The sequence below is a fragment of the Esox lucius genome, chromosome 17 (genome assembly GCF_011004845.1).
Source record: "Esox lucius isolate fEsoLuc1 chromosome 17, fEsoLuc1.pri, whole genome shotgun sequence".
Lineage (NCBI taxonomy): Eukaryota > Metazoa > Chordata > Actinopteri > Esociformes > Esocidae > Esox > Esox lucius.
The window spans coordinates 7,722,322-7,744,971 of NC_047585.1; the positions used below are offsets into that span (position 1 = coordinate 7,722,322).

The 22,650-nt window shown below is 40.2% G+C and overlaps 1 protein-coding gene across 2 annotated transcripts in view; it reads right to left on the minus strand.

Moving 5' to 3' along the window:
* st3gal8 (ST3 beta-galactoside alpha-2,3-sialyltransferase 8) overlaps window positions 1-22,650 on the minus strand; it is a 57,305-nt gene that overhangs the window by 29,504 nt on the left and 5,151 nt on the right. For both annotated transcript variants that reach the window (XM_010904723.3, XM_010904724.3), the window contains exons 2-4: window positions 11,253-12,152; window positions 4,903-5,096; window positions 3,732-3,911 (exon numbers count right to left, since the gene is read on the minus strand). In XM_010904723.3, coding sequence (XP_010903025.1) covers window positions 3,732-3,911; window positions 4,903-5,096; window positions 11,253-11,579 — 701 coding nt within the window. In that variant the 5' untranslated portion in view covers window positions 11,580-12,152. The remainder of the gene's footprint in view (window positions 1-3,731; window positions 3,912-4,902; window positions 5,097-11,252; window positions 12,153-22,650) is intronic.

The following is a 22,650-nucleotide window of genomic DNA, read 5'->3' on the forward strand; positions in this document are numbered from 1 at the left end:
TCTCAGTTCCAAAGTGTTACGCTGCTATATTATGGTGCTGGGGGATATGAGGAATGCACTTTCTAACTTTTCTCAGTCTCCTCCAGTTTAAAATTTTAGGAGGAGATGAGGTCCTGGTCCACACCTGCGGAGTACCTGGTTTGGGGGGCCCGTTGCTGTCTCTGTCCTTGTCCACCTGGTCATACTTCTGACCTAGTCTAGAATCAAATAGACTCTGGATTTAGCCCAGATAAATGTATTTATTATTCTAATTGGACTCTTAATATCTCACCCGGCACAACCAGAAGAGGACTGGTCACCCCTCTGAGCCTGGGTCCTCTCTATGTTTCTTCCTAAAATTTGGCCTTGTTAGGGAGTTTTTCCTAGCCACTGAAATCCAACACTACTGTTGTTTGCTCCTTGGGGTTTAAGGCCGGGTGTCTCTGTAAAGCACTTTGTGACAACTGCTGTTGTAAAAAGGGCTTTATAAATACATTTGATTGATTGATTGATTGATTGATTGATGCTCATCATCAGTTGTAAAACATCAAACATGGATATATCAATAAATTACAAAGTCACTGGACATGCATACGTCATTCCAGAAGTTCTGCTCTAACACATGTCATACAGGAAGTCCATATGTCACACCGGAAATCCCACTCTGCAAACCGGATGTCCCGCCCACCTGTCAAATCAATCTGGAAGCCACACCCACCAAAGTGACACAATATACCAACACTTCTCAAAGTCTGGACTCCGGTCCGGATCCGGAGGGAATTCAATCCGGACCCGCCTCCATTTCGTATTTCAACCATAGACGGTAAAAAAATATGGACGTAGTGTCCGTGACGTCACCCGTAGGTTTGTGAAGAGCAGTTTTGAAGCCTAAAGTGGGCGGAGCCAACCGTCGCCATTTTGGCAGCGCGTCAACGCACGTCACTCCCGGATAAACAGAAATGGGCAAAGAGACGGGATGAACTCAGCGAGGTGCCTGGATGCTGAAACCTAGCTCGACGTGAACGAGTTTGCTCAGGCTAAGCTAATGCTACTGGCCTCCCACTAAGTGACTAACAACAGCTGACTTGAAGTAAAGCCAAAAGTTAAAGTTAATGTTTTTGCCCTTCGAAATACTATTAATAGACATAACTAAAAGTGAGACTGTGTATCGTGATGCTGTATTACTCTGCTAGTTAAAGTGTATTACCTTACAGTATTGCTGTGAGCTTGTGTTTCATGCACAAACATGTCATATCAGCCAGCGCGGCATTGCACATCAAGTTCATAGAGAGCTTTATTCAGTCCATTTAAATTTTTTATTTTGGCTGCCTCTCAAATTGGTCAAACCATATTTATTACCTAAGAAGTTCAAGTAAATGCGCTAGAAATCTGTGCTCATTCAGTTGTGCATTAGTTTATTGCATGGACGGAAAGCACTGACACCCCCAGGAATTTGCATCTGACGGTACATAAGCATATCTAACGTTAGTCTGTTCAGTGAGAGCAACGGTACCGCAGAACGAGTGTAGCCTCTAAATCTATAGACGTTTTACACATTTTTAAATCTGGAATCTCCACACAAAAGCAACAAAATTGTCAGACATCCATGAGTGCATGTTCACAGAGGAAAACAACAGAAAAACAGCCCTGGTTGTTCTCTTGATACTCAACAACGACGGAATACAAAGGTGTGGGCGAAGGTATAATGCGTGTATTAAATTGTATGAAATAATCCAGAAAAAAGCAAGAACACGGCCGATATGTCCAGTTCAGCAGCTAGAATTAGCTGAGGAAGAAACTGGCTAACAGCTAACAGCAGACATACAGCTAGTGAGAGTGAGTGAGAGACCAACAGCAGCGGCAATCCACCTGTCATTGATGAAAATTCAGATTTGGACCTTTTTGAATGTAGACTTTGAGAACCCCTGCAATATACCCTACATTCACTACTCTGTTCTAATAATTACAGTTTTATACATGCATATTATGCAGAACTGAAAGAATACCATGTAAGTTGTGGAGACCAAAAGGAGACCAACAGGAGACCGAAATAGTCAATACGGTTAGAGCAAACAATACAATAACACTAAACCATATACAAACTCAAAACATTGAGGACCAAGGCATATTCCAAAATATTGACAGGATGAGTTTGTCAACACTCGACCGTGTCCTACGGCTAAATTGTCCTGCACCAGGAGGAACACAGGGCAAAACACAGCATAAGTTCTGGCGATGGGTCTGAGTATTTCATCCCGGTACCTAACAGCAGTCAGGGTACCGTTGGCTAGCATATGGAGGTCTGTGCGACCCTCCAAGAATATGCCTCCCCAGACCATCACTGACCCATCACCAAACCGGTCATGCAGGAAGTTGCAAGCAGCATAACGTTGACCACAGCATCTCCAGACTCTTTCACGTCTGTCATATGCTCAGTGTGAACCTGCTCTCATCTATGAAAAAAACTGGGTGCCATTGGCGGACCTGCCAATTCTGGTGTTCTCTGGCTAAAGCCACTTGAGCTGCACGGTGCTGGGCTGTGAGCAGAGGTCCCACTAGAGGACGTTGGGCTCTCATGCCACCCTTGTGACGTCTGTTTCTGACAGTTTGGTCAGAAACATGTACAACAGTAGCCCACTGGAGGTCATTTTGAAAAGCTCGGGTAGTGCTCCTCCTGTTCCTCCTCGCACAAAGGAGCAGGTACCGGTCCTGCTGATAGGTTGATGCCCTTCTACGGCCCTGTCCAGCTCACCTTGTGTAACGGCCTGGTATCTCTTCCATGCTCGAGACTGTACTGGGAGACACAGCAAACCGTCTTGCGATGGCACATATGGATGTGTCATCCTGGAGGAACTGGACTGCCTGAGCAACCTGAATGGGATGCAAGTACCACCTCATGCTACCAGTATTGACAAGGACACTAGCAAAACTAGAGAAGAATCAGTCAGGCAGGATAAGGAGAGAGCAATTTTTTGGGTGTTGTCTTGCTGTTGCCTCTATCAAGCACCTGTTGTCACTTTCATTTGCACCAAAGCATGTGACATTGATTCACAATCACTTATGCTTCGTACCTGGACAGATTGATATCCCTGAAGTTTAATTGATTTGGTGTTATACTATGATGATTAGGTGTTCCCTAAATACTTTTGAGCAATGTATTTGAGTATAAGTATAACATAAGTTTAAAGCAGGCTACTATATGTACATTATGTAGTGGAAAACTGAAAATGCAAAAGGCCTACTGATAAGATTATCATTTTAGTGTTTTCCGCTCATCATATTATTTTCTATTGCGCACCTCAGTTGGTTGATGGAAATGTCTATTAATTTGATGTATGTCATTTAAAGACAAAATTTCATTTTGAGAAGACTTAACTTTGTTTTGAATGCTGGGTTTGCTTTTTCAAGAGATTTGTGGAGTTTTGTGTGTGAGTTCAGTGTTTGTGTTTAGAGTTTTGAAAAAATTAGCCATGCTTTCAGAAAATGTGTGTAAGCATTTCAGAAAAACTGTAATAACTGCATCCCTTCAGTATGTTTAAATAACCTGTAATGTTCATAATATATTGTTAAAATAACTTTCAATGATGTCAAGCATAAAATCTGAATCAGAATTTTCCTGTAACCAATCTAAAAACAAAAAAACACATTCCCCAGATTTCCAAGAAACCCACTGACTGTGGAAGGCAGGATACCATGCTATAGTTGCATACTCAATTACTGTAATTAGCATGTGATTGGCATAGAGTACCTACCTTTTAATTTCTCCTGTCGACAGGGCACTGGCCACCCACTCTAGATCGCGGAGTTTGAAGGGCAGCAGGACAAGGTGCACCCCATGGGCAATGTCTACTGCACTCTCCGGGTACATAAAGTGGTGTGTTGTTCTGTTGCCCACATCTGCCTCGAACCCCATTGTGGTGGCTTTATTCATCCTTTACAGAAAAGAGAAAAACATTATTTCAGGTCACAGGCAGTTTGTGAACAAATCCTGGGACCTATTATTTTAAATACTGGGCTATAGTATGTGTGCATTCATTCCAGACAGTCAGGCCAACACCTGAATTAAGCAACAGTTACATAAGTATGTCTTCATTGAACTCAATTGGTATGCCTCACTAGTTTCAGAAGATGCAGTAGTTATGTCTGGTGGTTTGGCAGGCTCAATATTGCAAGAATTTGAGATTATAAGGTCCTATCTACAATTTTTGAATCAAGTATCTCAGAATCATCTTTTTTGCGAAAAGCTAAAATAAGCTCTATATTGTCTAATTTCTGATATGAAGAATGCCTGTGGTTTTATGGATTGCAGAACCGATGGAGTATGTTTCCATATTAAGGGAATTCAAAGATTAAGGGTATGTTTCACAAAGTGCTGTTGCTGGCTTTGGGGTTTTAGACTGAGTATCTAAAAAAGCACTTTGTGAACTGCTGATGTAAAAAGGTCTTTATAAAATAAAGTTAATTTGATAGATCAACTACAATAACATTAAGTTAAATAGTTTTCATCTCAAAATGGTAATTTAGCATGTTAGACTTTTTGTGTTGGTGGATTGATATACAATATTAATAGCCATTTTAGCATATCTACATTTTAGTCGTTTAGCAGACACTTATCTAGAGCGTCCATAAACATATTTCGTATACATGTTCATACTTTTTAAAAACTTTAATTTCATTGGAATCAAACCCAGAACACTGAATGGCTAGAAGCGCCATCCTTTTTCCACTAACCAACCATGATTTGAACTGAAGTGAGTAAACAGTCAATGGTCAAATAACTTTGATTATGACTAAAAACTCTTGCTTTTTTCCAGTGACAATAATAATGGTTGTTTGCACAATGATTGTAATGTCTGTCTTAATGATGGTTCTGACTGTGTGATTGTTTTGTCAGCTTTGGGTCACTGTTTCTCCTGAATTTACCTTATGATATTGTTGTGGGTGTCAATCAAAGAGCCACACTGACAATCCAACAGATTTCCCGAGTTCCCCACCACTGCACACTTCAAGCACTGAGTAGATTTGGATTTCACATTCATGGAAGGGGGAGTGATGACCTGGAACATCTTCTGGATCACATCGTATACCGTCTGTTCACCTGCGGAGCGCTGCAAAGCCTAGACGGAATGTGAAAAGTAACTATAGTTGTGAATAGACAGTGGCATCTATTGTTGGGTCCCTTAAACAGATCAACAGAAACAGGGAAATATATACAAGGTTAATTACTGGGGCCTGTGTAGCAAGCAGCCCCAGGACCAATCTTTGACATTGATCTTATTAAGGGCTTGCATTCCGAAGAAAATAAATCGCAGTATTTGATTACTATTTTATTACACTTAGAACTTCCACTGACTTGAATGTAATTTTTTCAATGAGCTTTTTCCATTTACTTTAAGGGGTTTTCAAAGTAAAAAAAAGGATCTACGCTACGGCTCTATAATAATGAATACATAGCATGAAATGAAAGAAAAATGTTATATACATCATGTCTTAGAAATTACATGGTAATGTCTTCCTTTTCTCGATGAAGCCAGCACAGCGGAACACTGAATTTGCAACAGGCTCAACTAGGGCTGGGCAAAACATTTATATATATCGCAATCAAGTTTTCAGAATAATTTAATGAAAATAACAATCTTTATTATTGAAATATAAGAAAATATATTGCATTTGCGATGTAGTTATAATGCTGCACACCAGTGTTATTTTATTTGGATTATTCAGAATTTTTTGTTTATGTTTTAGAGAATTCTATTAATAAAAGTTAACACAACTAAACCTTTCTTTCTTGATCTTTCTTGATTTCCTGCATTTAACTTTAAGCTAAAACAGTGTGTAAAAAACAAAAGGATGTGTTTTTACATTTTATTTTAAGATAAACATACATAAAAGAAATACATATATTGTCAACAATATATATTGTTATTATAAGTAGCTTTAAAATAGGGACATTAGCAGTTGTAAGTACAAAGATTCAACAGGAGGCAGGCAGCTGTAAATGGTGTATTTATTTAGACAGTATTGACGATGATTGCTATTAACATAGCCTAAAATACTTATATATTTATAAAGTTATGTAGAATTAAGAACTCAGCCTTCGTTTAAGCCTAATTAATACTTCTACTTGAAAGTGGGTGCAGAGTCACCATTTGTACATTGATTGTGCAGCACAGTGGTACTATACACTGACCAAAAAACAGTAGAATTTGGTCAGTCCAAACCAGCACCAGCAAACTATTTCCTACAGGCATTCACACAGCTTGTGTGCTTTGGCGATGACGTAATCGCGCTGGGAGTGAACTTTAACCTCAAGAAGCTACGCAAGGTAAAAGTTGCTCTAGCTGGCCCATTATTGTGAATATCGTCAGTTGGCTTCAGTTTTATTTCTATCCTTGTGGAAAATGCTGCAATCGTGATTTGTTTGCAAAGAAAGGTACAAGGGACCTGGAAGAGGAGACTTGGTGTTTCACTCATTGCCATATCTTAATCCAGACATGTAACATTTAATTCTACCATTGACCTACGATTTAGTTAGATATACAGGTATATTGATGCTTGTATAAGCTACTTAAGTGGTTAAATAAATTAAATGTTGTTGTCTACCATTGTCTGATTAGCTTTGTTGACCCCAAATGAATAGAAAAGTTTAGCTTTGAGCTAAAGCCTCAAGAGTGAACGTTTGTGCACCAGAAAACATGCGTGAAGTTGGCCCACCACCAAACGCAAAACCTCGGCAAAATAGGCACAATGGATTGTGTTCCGTTTGTGCTGGTTTGTGTCGTTAAAGTTTTCGTTTGTGCTGCTATAATTTAATAGATAATAAAGAATATTTAATAGGTCATTCTGAGGTCACTCAGCCCCAAAACATCCTCCAAAATGAACTAAAAAAGTCTAATTTGTTTGTGCTTTGTTTGTGCTGCTGTCATTTAATAGATATTAAATAAAATAGTGTAAGTTATTCTGAGGTCACTCAGCCCCCCAACATCCTCTGAAATCAATCAAAATAATCTCATTTGTTTTTGCTTTGCTTGTGCCGGTTTAGACTGAATCTAAAACAAAAATCCAGAAAATTACATTGTATGATTTTTAAATAATTAATTTGCATTTTATTGCATGACATAAGTATTTGATCACCTAACAACCAGTAAGAATTCCAGCTCTCACAGACCTGTTAGTTTTTCCTTTAAGAAGCCCTCCTGTTATCCACTCATTACCTGTATTAACTGCACCTGTTTGAACTCGTTACCTGTATAAAAGACAAACTCAATCAAACAGACTCCAACCTCTCCACAATGGCCAAGACCAGAGAGCTGTGTAAGGACATCAGGGATAAAATTGTAGACCTGCACAAGGCTGGGATGGGACAATAGGCAAGCAGCTGGTGAAAAGGCAACAACTGTTGGCGCAATTATTAGAAAATGGAAGAAGTTCAAGATGACGGTGAATCTCCCTCAGTCTGGGGCTCCATGCAAGATCTCACTCGTGGGGCATCGATGATCATGAGGAAGGTGAAGGATCAGCCCAGAACTACACAGCAGGACCTGGTCAATGACCTGAACAGAAATGGGACCACAGTCTCAAAGAAAACCATTAGTAACACACCAAGCCGTCATGGATTAAAATCCTGCAGCGCACACAAGGTCCCCCTGCTCAAGCCAGGTCCATGTCCAGACCCGTCTGAAGTTTGCCAATGACCATCTGGATGATCCAGAGGAGGAATGGGAGAAGGTCATGTGGTCTCATGTGGTCTAAACTCCACTCCACTGTTTGGAGGAAGAAGAAGGATGAGTACAACCCCAAGAACACCATCCCAACTGTGAAGCATGGAGGTGGACACATCATTCTTTGGGGATGCATTTCTGCAAAGGGGACAGGACGACTGCACCGTATTGAGGGGAGGATGGATGGGGCCATGTATCGTGAAATCTAGGCCAACAACCTCATTCCCTCAGTAAGAGCATTGAAGATGGGTCGTGGCTGGGACTTCCAGCATGACAATGACCTGAAACACACAGCCAAGGCAACTAAGGAGTGGCTCCGTAAGAAAAGCATATCAAGGTCCTGGAGTGGCCTAGCCAGTCTCCAGACCTGAACCCAAAAGAAAATCTGGAGGGAGGGAGCTGAAAATCTGTATTTCCCAACGACAGCCCTGAAACCTGAATGATCTGGTGAAGGTCAGTGTCAAAATACTTGTTCTCCCCACTATAGCACATCCTCCTTTTGAAACACCCAAAACCTACTCTTCTCTTAAACAATTTATCTCTCTTCAACCCCCCACCTATTCTCTACCCTGAAATCTCTAGACTACTTATATAAACCACTTTAAAATGAACAACTTATGTACAGGTGCTGGTTATAACATTAGAATATCATCAAATGTTGATTTATTTCAGTAATTCCATTCAAAAAGTGAAACTTGTATAATGTATACATTCGTTCCACACAGACTGATATATTTAGTGTTTATTATTTTATTTTTTAAAACTGACAACTAATGAAAACCCCTAATTCAGTATCTCAGAAAATCTGAATATTGTGAAAAGGTTCAATATTGAAGACACCTGGTGCCACACTCCAATCAGCTAATTAACTAAAAACACCTGCAAAGGCCTTTAAATTGTCTCTCAGTCTAGTTCTGTAGGCTACACAATCATGGGGAAGACTGCTGACTTGTGTCAAGCCACTCTTGAAAAAGACACAGCATCAGAAGCGTCTCGCCTAGGCTAAAGACAAAAAGGACTGGACAGCTGCTGAGTTATGTTCTCTGATTAAAGTAAATGTTGCATTTCCTTTGGAAATCAAGGTCCCAGAGTCTGGAGGAAGAGAGGAGATGCACAGAATCCACGTTGCTTGAAGTCCAGTGTTTCCACAGTCAGTGATGGTTTGGGGTGCCATGTCATCTGCTGGTGTTGGTCCACTGTGTTTTCTGAGGTCCAAGGTCAACGCAGCCGCCTACCAGGAAGTTTTAGAGCACTTCATGCTTCCTGCTGCTGACCAACTATATGGAGATTCATTTTCCTACAGGACTTGGCACCTGCACACAGTGCCAAAGCTACCAGTACCTGGTTTAAGGACCATGGTATCCCTGTTCTTAATTGGCCAGCAAACTCGCATGACCTTAACCCTATAGAAAATCTATGGGGTATTGTGAAGAGGAAGATGCGATACGCCAGACCAAACAATGCAGAAGAGCTGAAGGCCACTATCAGAGAAACCTGGGCTCTCATAAAACCTGAGCAGTACCACAGACTGATCGACTCCACGCCACGCCGCAGCGCTGCAGTAATTCAGGCAAAAGGAGCCCCAACTAAGTATTGAGTGATCTACATGCTCATACTTTTCATGTTCATTTTCTGAGATACTGAATTTGGGATTTTCATTAGTTGTCAGTTATGATCATCACAATTAAATGAAATAAACATTTGAAATACACTCACCTAAAGGATTATTAGGAACACCATACTAATACTGTGTTTGACCCCCTTTCGCCTTCAGAACTGCCTTAATTCTATGTGGCATTGATTCAACAAGGTGCTGAAAGCATTCTTTAGAAATGTTGGCCCATATTGATAGGATAGCATCTTGCAGTTGATGGAGATTTGTGGGATGCACATCCAGGGCACGAAGCTCCCGTTCCACCACATCCCAAAGATGCTCTATTGGGTTGTGATCTGGTGACTGTGGGGGCCATTTCAGTACAGTGAACTCATTGTCATGTTCAAGAAACCAATTTGAAATGATTCGAGCTTTGTGACATGGTGCATTATTCTGCTGGAAGTAGCCATCAGAGGATGGGTACATGGTGGTCATAAAGGGATGGACATGGTCAGAAACAATGCTCAGGTAGGCCGTGGCATTTAAACAATGCCCAATTGGCACTAAAGGGCCTAAAGTGTGCCAAGAAAACATCCCCCACACCATTACACCACCACCACCAGCCTGCACAGTGGTAACAAGGCATGATGGATCCATGTTCTCATTCTGTTTACGCCAAATTCTGACTCTACCATCTGAATGTCTCAACAGAAATCGAGACTCATCAGACCAGGCAACATTCTTCCAGTCTTCAACTGTCCAATTTTGGTGAGCTTGTGCAAATTGTAGCCTCTTTTTCCTATTTGTAGTGGAGATGAGTGGTACCCGGTGGGTCTTCTGCTGTTATAGCCCATCAGCCTCAAGGTTGTGCGTGTTGTGGCTTCACAAATGCTTTGCTGCATACCTCGGTTGTAACGAGTGGTTATTTCAGTCAAAGTTGCTCTTCTATCAGCTTGAATCAGTCGGCCCATTCTCCTCTGACCTCTAGCATCTGCAAGACATTTTCGCCCAAAGGACTGCCGCATACTGGATGTTTTTCCCTTTTCACACCATTCTTTGTAAACCCTAGAAATGGTTGTGCGTGAAAATCCCAGTAACTGAGCAGATAGTGAAATACTCAGACCGGCCCATCTGGCACCAACAACCATGCCACGCTCAAAATTGCTTAAATCACCTTTCTTTCCCATTCTGACATTCAGTTTGGAGTTCAGGAGATTGTCTTGACCAGGACCACACCCCTAAATGCATTGAAGCAACTGCCATGTGATTGGTTAATTAGATAATTGCATTAATGAGAAATTGAACAGGTGTTCCTAATAATCCTTTAGGTGAGTGTATATCAGTCTGTGTGCAATGAATGAAAATAATATAAAAGTTTCACTTTTTGAATGGAATTACTGATATCAACTTTTTGATGATATTCTAATTTTATGACCAGCACCTGTACACATCCAGCATGGGAAGGTTCTAAACTCATAAAACCTACCAAGAATTAACACCTTGAAGACACTATTTAATAATAGGTAATCCGGAAATGGCTGTACGGTCATGAAAAACTGTCCAGAAGTTGCATTCATATCGCTACCAAACAACCTTAACAAAAGGTCAAAGCAATAAATCACTCTTATTAGCAAAGTGAAAGGATCTGGGAATTACTCTAACCCTTACATACTTTGGTAATTTGACCATCTGTGTACATTGTTCAAAACAGGACAATATTTTATCTATAAATCACAATATATCAAGATCTATATTTCATCTATATATCACAATTGTCTCTCCCCAGAAATTGTCATACAATTTTAAAAAGCATTTCAATGGTCTTTCCTTCCTATGAAAGTTTACATGTCAGAACTAACATTATCTGGTACAAGAACTGTTTCACTTCTGCTGGTGGAATTGCACATAAGCAATACCTGACAGTAAAAAGGTACTGTTATCAATAATAGTATTCTTACCAGCCACCATTTCAGGGCGAGGGGATCCATACTGCTGACTTTGTCTGTAAGAAAGGGCTGCTGCTTTGGATCATAGTGCTTATTAAACCACTGAGACACCTCCTTGCAAGATGGGCACCCACATATCCTGTTGGGACTGGACGAAGTGATACTCAATGGTGCCGGTGTTCGGTTGACTTCAGGACTGAGCACACCTCTGGAGGTGACATGGGTCTCTGCCAAAGTCATAGACAGGATGTTGTTCTTCTGAATGGTGTGGCTGGCGATCATAACAAAAATAATCCCACAAAACAGAGCAAACAGGCACACCTTCCTCTTGAAGAGCATGACTGGATGGTTTGGGTAGAAGTGGTCAGTTACCTGAGAAAAAGGTAGTCCAGTGAAAGCACAATAGGTGTAGGCACCACAGGTTTCAGTGGTGGAACACAGCTTAAGCAGTCCAGGGCTGATGTTTTAACTCCACTGCCTGTTGGCTATTTATCCGCAGTAAGTCAAGCGATTAAGTACCAGTCAAATTTAGCAAATAACTACTCCCAACCGTTCCAGCCAGAGGGAAAGCTCTTCTTAAAATTATTTCTTCATATACACATAACACAAAATGTGCAGAATAGTTGGTTGATACCTGAGTTTGAGTTTGGCCCGATCTGTGTCCTATTTTTCAGTGCTGGTCTGTCACAGGGAGTGAGTGAGACTCAACCAAATACTTCTGTCCGCCACCTATGAGGAAGACTGTCCTGCTCGGCTTAAGATAATCGCCAAGGAAATGAAAGAGGAAAGAAAAATATAGCCTTCGGTGTTGAAACTTTTTGCACAGCCCGAAGAAGGCCTCTCATTTGTTCAAACTCCTCGTGTGTCTTTCCAGAGCTCTCGGGTCTGCATGCGCTGCACAGCTTCCTGCTGCTACAAGACAGAAACACACAGAGTAATCAGGAAAAGAAATAGAAGTTTGATTAAAAAATAAATAGGATATGTGGAGAGAAACGCCAAATGCTAAACTGTAAGTTCTGACTTTGCATCAATGGAGGGCTAAAAACATATCTTGAAAACACCCAACAAAATCACTGTGTGCCGTTCGGCACCCCCATTTTTGTGTACAGCACAGGAAGAGGAAGTCCATGAAAAACTAGTTTTCTACAACTTTAGTTGTCAGGAGCATAAAACAACCATCAAAGCAAGAAGCTAAAACAACTGTTGCCTCTTGTAGGGCACAGCAACATTGCCTTAGCTTCCGTGTTGCAAAATCATAATTTAAAATCACATGCTGGCACTGCATGTATGCGCCTCCTATAGATACACTGCTCATAGGCAACGCCTTGAAAACCCTTTTGTCTTTGACGAGAGACCATTGACTAAGGTTTTCAAATCAGTGCATGTCAAAGAGTCTCACAGATAACCCTTACATACTTTGGTAATTTGACCATCTGAGTACATTGTTCAAAATAGGACTATATTTGATCTATATATGACAATATATAGTTCCCATCTTCGAATGAATACCCCCACTCCCAGCCTCTGTAGTACCAGGGATAGAGTATCATTTGGATTGCAAATTAAAATACTGTTTGTGGACTTCCCTCACGGGGTACTATCTCTAGAGTCAGACCAATTTCTGCTGCATGCTGACTTTGCAACAGGCAGCCAGAAGGGTTAACTGTCTCTGAAACACCCCAGCCATAGTGGCTGAAGGTTTAGAGAGAGGAGGGTTTGGAGGGAGATTTTCCCAGGGATCAGCTGATCCTCAGCTGATGCAGTTGATGTGTTTGATAAGATCATATCAGAGAATCTGTCTGACTCAAGCTGCTGACCAGATGTAACTGCATTTTTAAGAGAAAATGTCAGACAGTAATTATGTGTTGTATCACAGCGATCTAATATCCTGAATGTTATCAAAAGGGGGAAAAAAGTAAATACTGACATTCACTGTTGAGGGGAATTGACTTAAAACAAATGTAGTGTTGTCTCAGCTAGTTTAAGATGAACACACTAACATACAAACTTATCCTCAGAACATGGCAGCAAAAGTAAACTGGTCAGCAACCTGCAGACCCAGGCCCATTACCTTTACATTCATTATATAAATGAGATGAAGGCAGGAAAACAATCAAAATGCAGGGGGGAAAGCAAGAAAACCCACATGGAGATACAGAGTGGACACTACAGCAGTCTGCTTTTTCAATGTGATGAGAAATTACTGAAAACATTAGATAATCAATATAATAGAATATCACTGTAAATAATGCAAAATAATGTTATCTTCCCTCAAACCTGATGGGTGGTTGATGTAATGTAGCAGCCAATAATGTAATAACTACCATTAATGTAATAACTACCAATAACATAATACATTTTTAATTCTTAATATAATAAAAGTTAATGTAATAATTTGCCAATAACTTAATAACATTTCTGAACCAATGATGTAATAACTTTTTGCACATAACGTAATTTATTACATTATTGGCTGGTTAAATAAAAAAATATATATAATTGGAGCTGATAATGTAATAATATATTTATATCACTGTGTCTTTAAGATAAATGTTTTAAGTGTCAGACTTCCATAACACTTACCCTTACTGTTGCTTCTTTCAAATAGCTACTTACCTGACCAATCCTGAACCCTGAATCTTAGTCCTAACTCTGAGAAAACACACACCTCTCTCTCTCTTACTCTTAGAGTAGATATTACAATTTATTTATTATTTATAACTTAACACATGTACTCCTCCATTTTCAACAATACAAAAATAAATGTTTGTTATATTCTGTAAAGTGTCACATTAAATTACGGAAACACTGGAGAGAGGTAACCTAGAGGCCTTATCTAACACCAATACCTAAAAAAAGAGAGAACATACAGTTAGGTCCGGAAATATTTGGACACTGACACAATCATCATTATAATTTCCGCTCTATATGCCACCACAATGGATTTGAAACTAAACAAATTTAAGTGCAGACTTTCAGACTTAATTCAAGAAAAATATCATATGAAATATTTAGGAATTGCAACCATTTTCATAGTCCCCCTATTTCAGGGGCTCAAATGTAATTGGAGTCATTAATAAAATGTAAATTATTTATACTTTGTCAGGAATCCTTTGCGGGCAATGACTGCTAGAAGTCTGGAATGCATGGACATCACCAAACACTGGGTTACCTTCTTTGTGATGCTTTGCTAGGCCTTAACTGCAGCTGTCTTCAGTTGTTGTTTGTTCGTGGGTCTTTCTGCCTTAAGTTTTATCTTCAGCAAGTGGAATGCATGCTAGATTCAGGTTGAGATCAGGTGATTGACTCGGCCATTGCAGAATATTCTACTTATTTGCCTTAAAAAACTCCTGGGTTGCTTTTGCAGTATGTTTTGGGTCATTGTCCATCTGTAAAAGCGCCGTCCAATCAACTTCACTGAATTGGCTGAATCTGAGCAGACAATATATCCCTATACACTTCAGAATTCATCTGGCTGCTTCTGTCTTCTGTCACATCATTAATAAACACTAGTGACCCAGTGCCATTGGAAGCCATGCATGCCCATGTCATCACTGTGTTTTATAAATGATGTGGTATGCTTCGAATCATGAGCCGTTCCAAGCCTTCTTCATACTTTTTTCTGGTCGATTTTTCTGTCCCCACAATACTGCCACTCCTCACCCCACAGTACTGTCCCCAGCCCCCCCTCTGTTACAAATCTACAATACTAAAGCCCCCCACACCACAGTACTGTCCCCTGTCCCCCCAATAGAATACTGCCACCCCCTCACCCCACAGTACTGTCCCCAGCCCACTCCCGGCCGAAGGATCTAGCAGTCCTCCTCTCGCCGTAGTTTATCTCGCTGTAGTTTGTCAGCCCTCAGGAGCCCCCTAACGGCCTGGGGCCCAAAGCAGTCACATCCACTGTTCCGGCTTGCTCGCTTCATCGTACAGATACAATTCATTTTCTATGGCTGAATCTCAAATCGCATACTACATACTACATACTACAAGTATGTACTTTGTGGACTATGGTGAAGTATGTACAATTTAGTATCTAGTAAATTATATTGTATGCCAGTATAATACTAGTACGCCAGTACTGGGACCAATTGGGAAAGACTACATCATCATAAAATTGAGTCTTAACATTAGAACATTTCGTTGTGCAATAATATCACGCCAAGTTTGAATATTTAGCTAGACATTAGCATATTTCCTTTTTTAAGGTATTCACATAAACCAAGTAATATCACTGTACATTGTTTATTAAAATCAAATAAACACCAAACTATTTATCAATTATTAACCCTATATTAGAAAGTGAACCAGCTCATGTATTCACAGCCCTGTATTGAAGTATTTATTTTCTTTCATTTCTTTTACTTCATCTATTAAACAATCAATCTATTATAAGTGAAAACAATCACTGTCAACCACAATCAAAAAGTAGTAACCACTCAATGAAATTCAATAACACTGGTCTGCCTTTCCTCATGAAATGAAAGAGAACCAGCCGCAAGCATCAACAATATCAGTGGCATCATAGTGCATACAATTAGAAACAAAGTCTATTTTTTTTGTGCAATTCTGCTTAAATTAGCTGATACATTGACAAAAAGTTTGAGTTTTGTGTAGCATTACCCCAAAGTTTTAGTAAAAACAATGCCTGGATGGTTTAACTGACAATGCCAATATTAAAAGGGCATGTTTGGTGCAGTACGTTGATATGGTCAAGTGGGTCATTGTAGATAAATAATTAAAGGAATTCCCCATGCAATGTGATCATCCATATGCCAGTAAATGTTATTTAAAATATAAGCTGTTGCTTTGGGCTGAATATTGAAAACAATTGCTGCCTTAAATGTGTTGATTTTGTGCCTAACTTGCTGGAACACATTTAGAAACACATTATTTGTAATTTTTTTTATAACAGTTGGCTATCTTTTAACTAGAAAAAAGTTATACAGTTGTGCTCAAAAGTTTGCATACCCTTGGAGAATTGGTAATATATGTACCATTTGTTAAGAAAACATGAGTGAGTAGGAAAAACATGTATTTTATTTCTTATGGGATTCATATTCAACTGTAGGTCATAACAGAATGGTACAATCATAAAAAAAAACATAGCAAAAAATTATAATAATAAACTGACCCCTGTTAAAAATTATGCATACCCTTAGTTCTTAATACTGTGTATTGCACCCTTTAGCATCAATGACAGCGTGCAGTATTTTGTATTAGTTGTCTATGAGGCCCCAAATTCTTGCAGGTGGTATAGCTGCTCATTCTTCTTGGCAATAATGCATTCAGGTCACGCAAAGTCTTTGGTCGTCTTGCATGAACCGCAAGTTTGAGATCTCCCCCAGAGTGATTTGATGATATTAAGGTCAGGAGACTGTGATGGCCACTCCAGAACCTTCACCTTTTTCTGCTGTAACCACTGGAGGGTCAACTTGGTCCTGTGCATTGTCGTGTTGGAATGTCCAAGAGCAACCCAGGCACAGCTTTTGTGCAGAAGAATGCAAATTGTCAGCATTTTCTGATAACATGCTGCATTCATCTTGCCATCAATTTTCACATGATTCCCCATGCTTTTACAGCTCACACCCCCCCCAAAACATCAGTGAGCCACCACCACGCTTCACAGTGGGGATGGTATTCTGTTAACTATAGGCCTTGTTGACCCCTCTCCAAATATAGCACATATGGTTGTGATCATAAAGCTCTATTTTGGTCTTGTAACTCCAAATTACAGTGTGCCAGAAGCAGTCAGGCCTGTTAAGGTGTTGTCGGGCATATTGTAACCAGGCAATTTTGTGGCATTGCTGCCATAAAGTCTTCTTTCTGGCAACTCGACAAAGCAGCTCATTTTTGTTCAAGTATCGTCGTATTGTGCTCCTTGAAACAACCACACTGTCTTTTTCCAGAGCAGCCTGTATTTCTCTTGAGGTTACCTGTGGGTTTTCTTTGTATCCCGAACAATTCTTCTGGTAGTTTTGGCTAAATTATTTCTTGGTCTACCTGACCTATGAAGATATCCCTGAATTTTCCACTTGTTAATTTTCAAGGCTTTGGATAACTTTTAATATCCTTTTCCATCTTTATAACGTTTTATGACCTTGTTAAGCAGGTCTTTTGACAATTATTTTCTTCTCCCCTAGGCTCAGTATCTAGCCTGCTCAGTGCATCCACATGAGAGCTAAGTTATTCGTTGACTATTTCTACCAAAACACTAATTGCAATTTAAAAAGCCACAGGTGTGGGACTTTAATTGTCCTGGCAACATACCTTCTTCTCCTTGTGTGTCTAGCCACCAGCCCCCCACTTCTTGGGACCATACACTAAAACATTATTACAGCACTACTTTTGGTGTCACCCTCAAGAATTGCTCTTGAGAAAATGTTATGTAATTGTCCCCTCCAAAGTTGATATCAGATTTTCATCTGTCTGGACCCGATTCTCCGAACATTAACAGTTGGACAGCTAGTTGAGCCTGATTTCCAATTAAATCCATCTTATTTTCTATGTTTTAATATGTGTATATTTATACTGTTTTTCTTACTGGCCACCTTCAGCACATCAATCGGCAATTGCCGTGGTTGGGTAATGAGTGTTTAGCACTACTAAATAGAGAAATATAATTCTCTTTTTGAATAAATGTCAGTATTGTTTTGTTTTCAGCTTGATAATGAAGAGAGCAGGCACAATCACACCCTACTTTAAAAAAGGTGAGAGGAAGATGAGGGAGAAAGTTGAATATTTATTAGAATATCCAACCAATGGCTATATATCTAAATGAAGTGTTTCACTGATTCCTAAAGGCCTAATATTTTTTTCCCACATAACTTTGAAGTAGGCCAGGAGGGTCAAGGGAGGCCCAGGTAGAGGCCCAAGGATGGATAGTGATAGAGAGCGAGGGTGAGCTAGGAGAAGTAGCTGAACAGCAGGCAGGAAGGTGAGCACTTGATCTGAGAATTAGAGGTCTGAATTAACATTGTTATCATTAACAATGAACCCTCCCCCGGGTAGGGCCACAGTGTCACCGGACCCCCCCGTCTCAGTTCCAAGGTGTTACGCTGCTATATTATTGTGCTGGGGGATATGAGGAATGCACTACTAACTTTTCTCAGTCTCCTCCAGTTTTAAATTTTAGGAGGAGATGAGGTCCTGGTCCACACCTGGATTAACTGGTTTGGGGGGCCCGTCGCTGTCCCTGTACTTGTCCACCTGGTCATATTTCTGACCTAGTCTAAAATCAAATAGACTTTGGATTTAGCCCAGAGAAATGTATTTATTATTCCAATTGGACTCTTAATATCTCACCCGGCACAGCCAGAAGAGGACTGGTCACCCCTCTGAGCCTGGGTCCTCTCTAGGTTTCTTCCTAAAATTCGGCCTTCTTAGGGAGTTTTTCCTAGCCACTGAAATTCAACACTATTGTTGTTTGCTCCTTGGGGTTTAGGGCCGGGTGTCTCTGTAAGGCACTTTGTGACAACTGCTGTTGTAAAAAGGGCTTTATAAATAAATTTGATTGATTGAAATAAATTTGATTGGTTGTTGTGCCCCTCAAACCATACCTTGAACCATTTCTGCAGGGGGCATTATCCTGCTGAGAGAGGCCAATGCCATGGACATAGCGTTGCCATGAAAGGGTGCACATGGTCTGCAACAATGCTTAGGCAGGTGGTACGTGTCAAAGTAACATCCCCAAAAATGGCAGGACCCAAGGTTTCCCAGCAGAACATTGCCTAAAACATTACACTACCTCTGCCGTTTTGCCTCCTTCCTATAGTGCATCCTGGTGCCATGTGTTCTCCAGGTAAGCGACGCACACACACATGGCCATCCTTGTGATGTAAAAGGAAAAGTGATTCATCAGATCAGGCCACCCACTTCCATTGCTCCATGCTCTCACTCGGCACAGCCAGAAGAGGACTGGTAACCCTTTTGAGCCTGGGTCCTCTCTAGGTTTCTTCCTAAAATTCGGCCTTCTTAGGGAGTTTTTCCTAGGCACTGAAATTCAACACTACTGTTGTTTGCTCCTTGGGGTTTAAGGCCAGGTGTCTCTGTAAAAGCACTTTGTGACAACTGCTGTTGTAAAAAGGGCATTATAAATACATTTGATTGACTGATTACGTTTAGCTCCACCATAGCATCTATGAACTGTATGGCTTTTGCAACTGGCTGTTTTAACAGCTTATTAGCCAGTAATAGGCTTACTAGTATCTACTAACTTCCTAGGAATAATCATATAAATTGAGCAATTGCTAGCGAGACTGAAGATTAACTTTTCCATGACAGAAACAGTCGCAATATAACCGTATACAGTTTCAGTTAAGGCTTACTATAACGTAACTACTGTATGTTGTAGCCAGCAAATGTGTTTGTCTATCCTGATCCAAAATGCATGCACGGATGCATACTTCGAAAATCCACCAGAAACAGTTGCAATATAACCGTAAACTGTTTTATTTCATGCTTACTATAATGTAGATACTGTAATGTAGAGTTTTAGCCAGCAAAGTTTTCGTCTATACGGAATAATTCATAATGCATATTTCGCTTCGCCTGCAAGGAGATACGAACTCGGGACATATAGTTCACAGGTCCGCTTCTCTAACCACTACGCTATTTAACAAGGGTTGGTTGGTCATTCGGTCAAGAAGAGACATTCGCTCTTCTTGGCCGGGCTCCGCTTACGTGGTCCGGCCAAAATACACCATGCCAAGAGGAAAGGAGATCTCAGAGGACATCAGGAAGAAGCTAATGAGAGCACATCAGTCTGGGGAAGGCTGTACAACCATCTCAGAAAGATTTGCGCTCTATCAGTCCACTGTGAGGCAAATAATTTAGTTGAAGACCTTACAAAATACCCCCAAGAACCACATACAATAATAAATATGGTAAATGCTACCCAAACATAATAACAGGAGATTTGCAGACCTGCCTTGCTGCATCTCAACAATAAGTCAAAATGGCATTCATGGGCTAGGCAGAAGTTTCTGCGGTCAAAAAGAACCAAACTCCTGGTCTTAACCACTAGAAGAAACCTGAAGGTCCATTCTCTGGACAGATGACTCCAAAATTGACCTGTTTGGTCACAAGCAAACTGCTTTGTTTAGCAAAAACCAAACACTGCCTCCCACCAAAATAACCTTATCCCAACAGTTAATCATGATGTGGGAATGGTAACATCATCTGGGACTGCTTTTCCTCCAATGGAACTAATCGACTGCACATCATCAATGGAACCATGAATTCTGAGGTATACCAGGAGATGCAATTTAAATGCAACCAAAATGCTATGGAGATGATGTGACCGGACATGAAGCAGTTTAGTACATTCTAGACAACCATCAATCCTCAATTATTGGCTGTGTTCTGTAAGGAGGAGTGTGCAAAAATAACTCAAAAGAGATGTCTGAGACTAATTTGTGTTAACACGTCATAGCCAAGCAAATTCCATTTTCATAAACAATTCAACAGGGGAGGAACATTTGTGGGGTCTTTAGAAATTCGAATCACTATTTAATACCAAAATATACTTAAGTGAATTCTGTGAGAACTCAGAAAAAGCAAGTAGAACCAATAAAAAAAAATAAATAAGCAAATTAAAAATTAGATCGCTGAGGGTTGAGGTACAACAAATCCTCTTTTAGGGGATTTAGACCTGAAGCCGAGCAAGCTAAGTACAGTTTTGGAGAGCTGTATTATGGAGGGTCTGTTTTTTCTATCACAAGGCATTCATATCAGTGTGCTGTCAATCAGCACTCGCAAGTGAGCTTCATGGAGGATAGAAATGTGTTGGGTTTCCTGTTGTTTTCGTTTAGACCACACACATTAACGGAAGGGAGACTTCCTCTTCCAAGAAAGCCCCTAACACCCCGCTCAAAATGTGAACACACCTGTTTTGGTGACAAAAAAGTAGAAAAGGAAGGTTTTAAGTGAGGAACAGAAGGGTTAAAATTAAGAGACCATTGCAAATTGAACGCTTCTGTTCCTCACTCAAAACATCTCTTTTCATCTATTTTGGAAAGGAAAGAAAAAGGTGCAGTGGTCTCTTAATTTTTTCCAGAGCTGTGTGTTAAGCAGCAACAGAAGTAGCCATTCTGTAGTTTTTGTGATGTATTTTTCTGAACTCGCACTACCAAAACAGGTGGGTCTTCAACTTTAGTCTCAGCAGTTCGCAAACCAAACCTAAAATAAACACAACATATGTATTATCCCTTAACTGCAGTTCATAGTGGGAAAAAATATGTATTTCGCAACAACATCAATAAGTCCAATGTAAATGTATGATAAAGTGGTCAGGACTTGGCTAATTGAGTCTTGTCTACAGTTTTGTTTACGTATCACATCAGTTAGATTGTACAGTTTAAAGGCCGTAACTTCCGTAGGCCTAATAATAATAATCTCAAGAGTGCCACATTCATTGGGGAGAACCTACACCTAGAGAATACTATTAATACATGTATATGCAGAGGCTACTTTTTCTATTTAGATACTGAATTGTGTCGTTTTCCTGTAAATGCTTAGTAACTTCTTTGCCCAAAATTTCACAGGAAAAAACATTTGTTTAAAAATATAATTTAACAAATACCCCATTAACTTTTATTTATTTGAATGCTACCATTTACAATGGCTTGATGTCTGTGCCCAATATTCACGCAAAGGAAAATATCACCTTTTTCTTTATTAGTTTTTCCATCATAAAGCTACAGTTCTATAGTTATTTGATCATGTTAAATGAGTGCTTTGCTAGAGCATCTAGGTGTTGGTTGAAGATGTATTTCAGGTCTTGAGGATGAGACTCACAAAAGTTGCGTATACTTCAACAGTAGTTGAAGTATACGCACTATAGGTACTCTTCAACTGTGAGGGACGGAATCTAAAACAAAAATCCAGAAAATCACATTGTATGATTTTTAAGTAATTAATTAGCATTTTATTGCCTGACATAAGTATTTGATACATCAGAAAAGCAGAACTTAATATTTGGTACAGATACCTTTGTTTGCAATCACAGAGATCATATGTTTCCTGTAGTTCTTGACCAGGTTTGCACACACTGCAGCAGAGATTTTGGCCCACTCCTCCATTCAGACGTTCTCCAGATCCTTCAGGTTTCGGGGCTGTCACTGGGCAATACGGACTTTCAGCTCCCTCCAAAGATTTTCTATTGGGTTCAGGTCTAGAGACTAGCTAGGCCACTCCAGGACCTTGAGATGCTTCTTACGGAGCCACTCCTTAGTTGCCCTGGCTGTGTGTTTCGGGTCGTTGTCATGCTGGAAGACCCAGCCACAACCCATCTTCAATGCTCTTACTGAGGGAAGGAGGTTGTTGGCCAAGATCTCGCGATACATGGTCCCATCCATCCTCCCCTCAATACGGTGCAGTCGTCCTGTCCACTTTGCAGAAATGCATC